The 8,342-nt window shown below is 47.6% G+C and overlaps 1 protein-coding gene across 1 annotated transcript; it reads right to left on the reverse strand.

The window, feature by feature from the left end:
• Positions 1-226: 226 nt before the first annotated feature.
• On the reverse strand, positions 227-754 carry MSGN1 (mesogenin 1). The gene has a single exon (XM_051982887.1). It carries the CDS (start codon positions 752-754, stop codon positions 242-244), a length of 513 nt encoding a protein of 170 aa, XP_051838847.1. The 3' UTR covers positions 227-241.
• Between the last annotated feature and the right edge of the window lie 7,588 nt (positions 755-8,342).

The following is an 8,342-nucleotide window of genomic DNA, read 5'->3' on the forward strand; positions in this document are numbered from 1 at the left end:
CCCCCGGCGGAGGAGACGCGGGGGCCAGGAGGCTGAGAGGAGCCGACGTCGGGGGTTCGTTCGGGCTGACAGTCCGTCCTTCTGCCGGGAAACGAAGCCTCCCGAGAAATCACGCCGCCCGAAGCCCCGGCTGGCCGCGGGCCCCGCCCGTCTCGGCCTCAGTTTCCCCCGGGCTAAGGCGGGGAGGCGCCGCCGGCGCCGGCAGTCTGTGGGCGGGGGAGCAGCTCCGGGCGGGCGGCCGCTAGCTCCGCTGGGCCCCGTTCAGCAGCTCCGTGAGCTCCCCGATGTACTTGATGGTGTACTTCAGGGTCTGGATCTTGGTGAGCGGCTGCCCGCGCTGGCTGTAGACCGGGGGCAGGTAGTTGCGCAGGGTGTGCAGCGCGTCGGCCAGGGCCCTCATGCGCAGCTTCTCGCGCTCGCTGGCCTTGCGCCGCCGCTGGGCCGACATCCTGACCTTGGGGCCCTTCGCGGCCTTGCCGGGGCCCGGGCTCTGCAGGTAGGAGGGGGGGAAGGCCAGCATGGCGCAGGGCCCCCCGCCCGGGCCGGGGCCGCAGGCCAGCTCGGCCACCCCGGGGTGCGCGGGCGACGACGAGGAGGCGAAGGAGGGCGCGGGGGACAGGCTCTGCGGGGAGCCGGCCCGGCCCAGCTCGAAGGGGCCCGGCGGCTCCTTCCAGTCCCAGGCGGCCAGAAAGGCCGGGCCGGGGCAGGCCAGGCCCTGCTCCAGGCCCAGCAGCGGCTCCGGGAGCTTGTCCATCCTGCGGGGCGTCTGCCGGGGCCGCGGCCGGGGCCCCTCTTTATGGGGGCGGGAGCGGGGCTGGGGAAGTGGCACCTGAGGCCGAGCCAGCCGAGTTCAAAGGAGAGGCCAGGGAGGCGGCCAATGAGCTCCCGGGCGGGACTTTGGCCCCGTTCCCAATTAGCGCCCCCCGGTGAAAATGCCTTTAAGCAGAAGGGCCCCCGGAGAAGCCCCGACTCATGATCTGAAGAAACCAATTAGCCCGGGTAACGGGACTTCATTGGGAGCTAATTAAGGAGCCGGCTAAAGAAAACAATCCGGGCCGGGGGCGGGGCCTGCAGGACAGAGGCTCCCGCCCCCAGGGAGCGGCCGCAGCCCGGCCCCCTCCTCTCCTGGGGGGAAACTGAGGCACCCAGAGGGCCAGGGCACGCACCCAGGGAGCCCGGGCCGCCTGGATCCAGCAGGCAAAGGTTCTGGTGCTGCAGACCCGGGTCAGAGTTCGCACACTGGCCGCCCAGAGAGAAGGACCGAGCAGAGGGCAAAAGGCCGAGGGCCAAGCTGGAGCCCAGCCCCCTCCCCCACCACATTCGGCCTCCCCCCCTCTCAGCCTCTGGGTCTCCCTCAGCAAAGCGAAGGTGCTGGGCTCTGCAATCGGGGCTCTAAGTGATTTCCTTTGCTGACATCCTAGGAGGTTCTCCCAAAGGGGAGCTTGTCCAGCTCTGGCTTTCCCAGCTCCGGCTTTCCCTGTTCTGGGTTCTGCCCCCCCTTCTAGCACCAACATTCCCTGTTCTGAGGGCCCTCCCAGCTCTGACATCCCTGTCCTGTATTCTAAGATCGCTCTAAGCTCTGACATTCTGTGTTCTGTTCTAAGACCCCTCCCAGCTCTGACATTCATCCCATGTTCTATGTTCACAGACCCCTCCCAGCTCTGACATTCCCTGTTCTGTGTTCTAAGATCACTCTAAGCTCTGACATTCTGTGTTCTGTTCTAAGACTCCTCCCAGCTCTGACATCCATCCCATGTTCTATGTTCACAGACCCCTCCCAGCTCTGACATTCCCTGTTCTGTGTTCTAAGACCCCTCCCAGTTCTGACATTGATCCCATGTTCTATGTTCACAGACCCCTCCCAGCTCTGACATTCCCTGTTCTGTGTTCTAAGATCGCTCTAAGCTCTGACATTCTGTGTTCTGTTCTAAGACCCCTCCCAGCTCTGACATTCATCCCATGTTCTATGTTCACAGACCCCTCCCAGCTCTGACATTCCCTGTTCTGTGTTCTAAGATCACTCTAAGCTCTGACATTCTGTGTTCTGTTCTAAGACCCCTCCCAGCTCTGACATTCATCCCATGTTCTATGTTCACAGACCCCTCCCAGCTCTGACATTCCCTGTTCTGAGGCCCTCCCAGCTCTGTCCTCTGGTCCTAGACCCTCTTCACGTCTGCCCAGCCTGGCCCCCGCATTGGGTTCTAGGTGGGTGAGGCTGCTCTTTTTTTCAGAGAGCCCAAGCCCAAGGGCCGGAGGCTGCCCAGTCTTGTTGAGATTTTACCCTAACACAGTTAATTCATTGAGGCTTTTAAAGCCACAGGGAACAATGAAGGTCCAAGTTTGGAGGCAACTAGTTGCTCTGTGTAGGAAAGAGTCACAGATCTAGAGTTAGAAAAACCCGAGTTCGAATTCTCCCTCAGACACTTCCTCCCTTGGTGATCCTGAGCAAGTTTTTTATCCTCTGTCTGCCTTCATTCCTTCCCCTTTAAAATGGGATGATAACAGCCTGTAGCTCCCAGGATTGTTGGGAAAATAAAGCGTGACGGCGTACGTAGAGCGTTCTGCCCACCTTAGAGAACTACGTGGGTGCTAGTTCTTATTATTTCCCTTTTGTGCCCCCCCACCTCCTGTGGTCTCACGTCAGTTTTGACAGAGCCCGTTCCTCCTATTTGGTGGGGAATCGTTCTAGATGTTGGCAAAAGAGCTTCGAGATCCTCCAAAGACTCAAGGTCAAATACGTTTGGGACGGCCAGGGCTAATGTTTATATGGCTGGACATTAAGCTAGGCTTTTAAAATGGTTCTTTTCAATCTTTTATAATTCTGGAAAGGGAAAATGTTTTAGAACAAAGAACACCGAGAACCAGACTTGGAAGGAGGCTTCTCGGAAGGGACTTCACCCCATGTCCACGTTTCCTTTTTTTTTTTTCCTTTCTTCCCCACCCCCACCACCAGAAATGGCCACCGTTGGACACAAATAGTAGCTGTCTGTGAAACCATCGTCTACATCGGAGATGAATCTCCTCTACAAGGAGAGCGTCTTCCTTCCCAATGGGGAATGGCTGAATAAGCTGCGGCGGGGAATTGTGATAGAAGATGAAATGACAAGCTCAATGTTCTTGGAAAACCATGGAAAGATTTGCATGAAATAATAAAGAGCAAGATGAAAGAAAACATTGTCCACAATGAAATTGTTTTGATAATGACTTTGAGCAATTAAGTCACTTTTACTATTCTATTTGCTATGTTTACTATTATATTTATATAATTAGATTTACTATTATAAAATGTCCAAATTAACAAACTACAAAGGATATATACAGGAAGACATATATAGAGGGTTTTTTTTTCCATTTTCCCCTAAGTATATTGGGAAATAGACTTAATAGTGGATCAAAGGGTACAGGGGATATAATAACTCTTTGGGAATAATTCCCGATCACTCTCCAAAATAGTTGGATCAGTTCACAACTCTACCATCAATGAATCAGTGACCCAGTTTCTCTGCATCCCCTCCAACATCTGTAATTTTCCCCTTCGATCACTTTAGCCAGTCTGATGGTACTAAATGAGATCTGGAAGTTGTTTTAATTTGTATTTCTCTAATCAATGATTTCAAACGTTTTTATAGGACATATTTTTCACAAATCTCACAGAAACGAACATAACTTTGTTGCCTATTTAAGAAATAGCAAGTTGTCTATAGTAGATTTACGGTCTGACATACAATCATCTTTTTATCATACATGTTATAGAAATGCTTGTTTTATTCCATAAAGTAAAAAGAAAACCAATTCTTAAAAAATGTCCCCGCTTCCAGGGATCTTGGAGAACATTAAGTCCAATTCCTTGGTTTTACAAAGGAGGACACTGGGAAGAGCTTTGGTCGGGGTCACTCAAAACAGAAAGAGAGCCATGATTTGAACCCCAACCTTCGAACTCCAGGTTTGAAGCCTTTCTCCTTCATGAGGCCATATTGACTTCCCGCTTTACATTTTGAGTTTTAAGATAACCGAAAACATGGGAAAATCCCATGTTTCATTTCAGTAAAACCAATTACACCATACTGTCTAACAATATGGTCTCAACAGGATGAAGATAATAACTACCAATTTAAAAACAAATGTGTTTTATTCATTAGAATATCCCTCTTTGCAACTCCTGCTCCCAACCAAACCCATTTACTGATGGTTTTTAAAATGAGAGTTGCTGAACAAGAGAACTGTTCGGTTCTGAACACATATATTGTATCTAGGATATACTGTGACCTATTTAACATGTATAGGACTGCTTGCCATCTGGGGGAGGGGGTGGAGGGAGGGAGGGGGAAAGTCAGAACATAAGTGAGTGCAAGGGATAATGTTGTAAAAAATTACCCATTATTCTGTCAATAAAAAGCTATAACAAAAAAAGAGAGTTGCTGAGGTAGCACTTTACACATAGCCGAATGGCTAATATACAAAAAGGAAAATCTTGGATTTTGGAGGGGATGTGGGAAAACCGGGACACTGATATACTTTTAATGAACTGATCCAAACATTCTGGAGAATCATCTGTAACTATGCCCAAAGAATTATATACTGTGTGGCTCTGAACAAGTCATTCAATCCTGTTTGCCTCAGTTTCCTCATCTATAAAATGAACTGGAGAGAGAAATGACAAACCACTCCAGTATTTCTGCCAAACAAACCCCAAATAGGATTATCAAGAGATGAATAGATGGAAATTACTGAACAATGATAAAAAAGATAAAAGAAGTTGGGGAAATATAATATCCACACAGAAGAAATTAAATCTATTTTCAAATGCAAATAACAGCACTAGGGCTATATTCCAAAGAGATCATAAAAAAGGGGAAAGGATCTATTTTTAGAAAAATCTTTCTAGCTGGTCTTTTTGTGATGGAGAAGAATTGGACACCGAGGGGTTGCCCGTCTATTAGGAAGTGGCTGAGCAAGTTGTGGTATATGAATATAATGCAATATTACTGGGCCTTAAGAAATGACGAGCAGGATGAGTTCAGAAGAATCGTAGAAAGGCTGACGGGAACCGAAGCAGAGTGAACAGAACCAGGAGAACATCGTAAACAGTAACAGCAGCATTGTTTGATGAAGAACTGTGAATGACTTCTCAGCAATACAATGATCCAAGACAATCCCAAAGGACTCAAGACGAATATACTATCCCTCTCCAGAGAAAGACTGATAGTGTTGGAATACAGGTTGCAGTGAGCTATGTTTTGCTTTCTTTCTTCATTTATTTTCTTTTGTTCAAGTCTTCTCATGCAAAACGAACAAGAGGAAAATGTTTTTTAAATGATTGAACATACACAATATATATCTGAATGGGGAGGGACAGAAAGACAAAGTTTGGAACTCAAAACTTTAAATTAAAAAGTTTTTTTTTTAAATTAGATTTTAAAAAGAAGTGAGAGCTGGAAGGAATCTTAAAGACCATAGAACCCAAAGTCCTTATTTTTCCAAGTATGGAATATAGTGTAGTAGTAATAGCAGCATTAATGATGGTGAAAACAAAAGATGGTGGCATTTATGCAGCACTTTACGCACTAAAACAGAACCACACTGGTCTCCGCGCATATTCCTTGGGGCCATTTTATGCAGAGGGAGAGCAGACCTCCATTTTGGAAGCCATGTTCCTGTACCAACTATCCCATCTGTTGTTGACCTTGTTCAGTCATTTCAGTCATGTCTGACTCTTCAGACCACATTTGGCATTTTCTGGACAAAAAAACTGAAGTGGTTTTTCATTGAATTCTCCGGGTCATTTTACAGATGAGGAAACTGAGGTAAACAGACAGACTTGCTCAGGGTCATACAGTTAGGAAATGTGTAAGGCCAGATTTGAACCCAGGAATTTGAACTCTATCCACTGTTCTGCACTGCTAGCTGCCCCTTTTTACTTCTTACTTACTAAGATAGTAGCCTTTCTAAGAGTTAAGGAAATCTGGCTCACTGGTCATCAGTGGGAAACATGAGCTGGGGGGGATGAGGGGTTTGGAGCAGCAATATCAAAACCCTCGGGGCTACGCCTTAGAAACCTTAGCCAGGCTGTGAAGGAGCGCCAAAAAGAGGAATCTGTAGTCAGTTTTAGAGATCAGGGCCTCAAAAACCTGGGCCAACTTAGCTAAAAATGGCAAATCCCTCATATTATCCACTGTGGATCAAGTAAGCAGCTCTGCTTACTGAGTTTACATTATGTTCTGAGCTGTGAAGAAATGTGAACATGGTCCCTGCCCTAGAGGAGTTTATAATTTAAAGGGAGAGGGGAGGGAGAGGACAACATGTAAATAACTAGGTACATCCATTTATTAAGCACCTACTCTTTGCCAGGAAGAAAGAGAGAGCGAGAGAGGAGAGAGAGAGAAAGAAAGAAAGAGAGAGAGAGAGAGAGAGAGAGAGAGAGAGAGAGAGAGAGAGAGAGAGAGAGAGAGAGAGAGAGAGAGAGGAGAGAGAGAGAAGGATGGAAGGAAGGAAGGAAGGAAGGAAGGAAGGAGGAAGGAAGGAAGGAAGGAAGGAAGGAAGGAAGGAAGGAAGGAAGGAAGGAAGGAAGGAAGGAAGGAAGGAAGGGAAGGAGGGAAGGAAGGAAGGAAGGAAGGAAGGAAGGAAGGAAGGAAGGAAGGAAGGAAGGAAGGAAGGAAGGAAGGAAAAAATTTAACTGGTAGAACTGGAGGGAGAGCGGGCTGGGCACCAGTACCAGGCAGAGAAGTGAGCATCTTGATCTAAGAACAGCCAGGAAGCCAGAGTCTCTGGATTGTACAGTGCCTGGAGGGGAGGAAGAGGTACAACAGGGAGGAGGGGCTGGGTTATAAAGGGCTTTGAAGGACAAACAAAAGATTTTGTATTTGACTCTGGAGGTTATGGACACGGTAAGACCTGAGCTTTCGGAGAATTGCTTTGGCAGCTGAGTGGAAAATGGACTGGGCTGAGGAGGGAGCAGAGACAGGGAGATCAAGTAGAATAAATAAAAAGCTCAAAACAGATAATCCTCCAAAATGAACGAATCGATTCTCTTCCTATGAATCACATGGAAAATATAAAAAAACCACAGGAGAAAACAGCAAAATCCAAATAGAAGTAACACAAACCTGTCATTAACTACAAACCAAATTTGTTGTTGTTGTTGTTGTTGAGGGGGAGGGTGGCAGATAAGCAGCCTGGGAGACAAATGGTCCCTTATCTACATAAGTAGCCCCAAGTTTGGTGAATTCTTCCCTCTTCCCACTTCTTTCTGCTTCATCTCCTTGGGGGTCCGACAGCCTCAAGGTCACGTTGTCGTGCTAGGATGACATTCCCAGTAGTTCAGTCAGAAGCCGCCTTGATGAGGAACCATGCTGGCCCTGGGACTCAAAAGCTTTGCAGATAACCCAGAGGTCTTCGGGGCCAGACTGAGGCTATTCCTTGGCTGCATTTCCATGGGCTATTTCAAAGCTTTTGAATTGTTTTTCTCCCTTGATCCTCTGTTCCTTTCTGGTGATCTCTGGCGATGGCCTCTGCTGAATATTGCCCCTTTACTCTCAAAATGAGAGATTTTTCTTGAAAAGCACTAAGAACAGAACTTTTTCCCAACAGAGACGAGGCAAGACTCAGTTTTCTCAACTTAATCTCAATTTTCTCTAAGTATTCTCAGGGCATTTACTATTTGGGGGCAGTACCTTGCATCCTCTTGCATTTGAGATGATGTTTGGAGACGACCTTCAGAGTCTCTCCTCCCTGAGTCCCTCAGCTCCTCACTCAGTTGCAGAATTCTAGTGGGTATCATCATGGTTCTTGGAAATGTATAATGAACAATAGAGAGATAGCAGGACTGGTCAACTTTTAATCAACTGATCAGGAAGTTTGTACTTCCAACCCATTTTTATTCCCGGCTGAGTATTCCGTGTGCAAAGCAAATCATGGTGACCATGGTCACATGGCACGCGGCCCTGGGAGCCAAATAACTGTTGTAGCAAAAATAAACTATTTTGAACAGTTCCCTGCTCTGCCAATGTGATTTTCCTGTCAGAAAAGGAAGGAAATTCAGTTAACCCGGCCTATCGTATTCTCTGAAAATTTAACTCAATATCACTATCAACAAACGTCAACCGACAAGACCATTTCCATCTACGAAAAGGAAAGGAAGTGTTCTCGCTGAAGCCGTGCGGGGCGTCTGTGATGACTGCCTCCCTTTCTAGACCGTTAGTAATCATCCTTTTATAGTATATCGTGCACAATTTTGCCAGGAATCAAAGTCAAGCTCGCTGGCCCCTCATTTCCACCGCCCACTCTGTTCCCTTCTTTTTGTAAATCGGAACACTGGTGCTTCCTTCCCAGGTTCTGCAGGAGCT

The sequence above is a fragment of the Antechinus flavipes genome, chromosome 2, assembly GCF_016432865.1.
Source record: "Antechinus flavipes isolate AdamAnt ecotype Samford, QLD, Australia chromosome 2, AdamAnt_v2, whole genome shotgun sequence".
Lineage (NCBI taxonomy): Eukaryota > Metazoa > Chordata > Mammalia > Dasyuromorphia > Dasyuridae > Antechinus > Antechinus flavipes.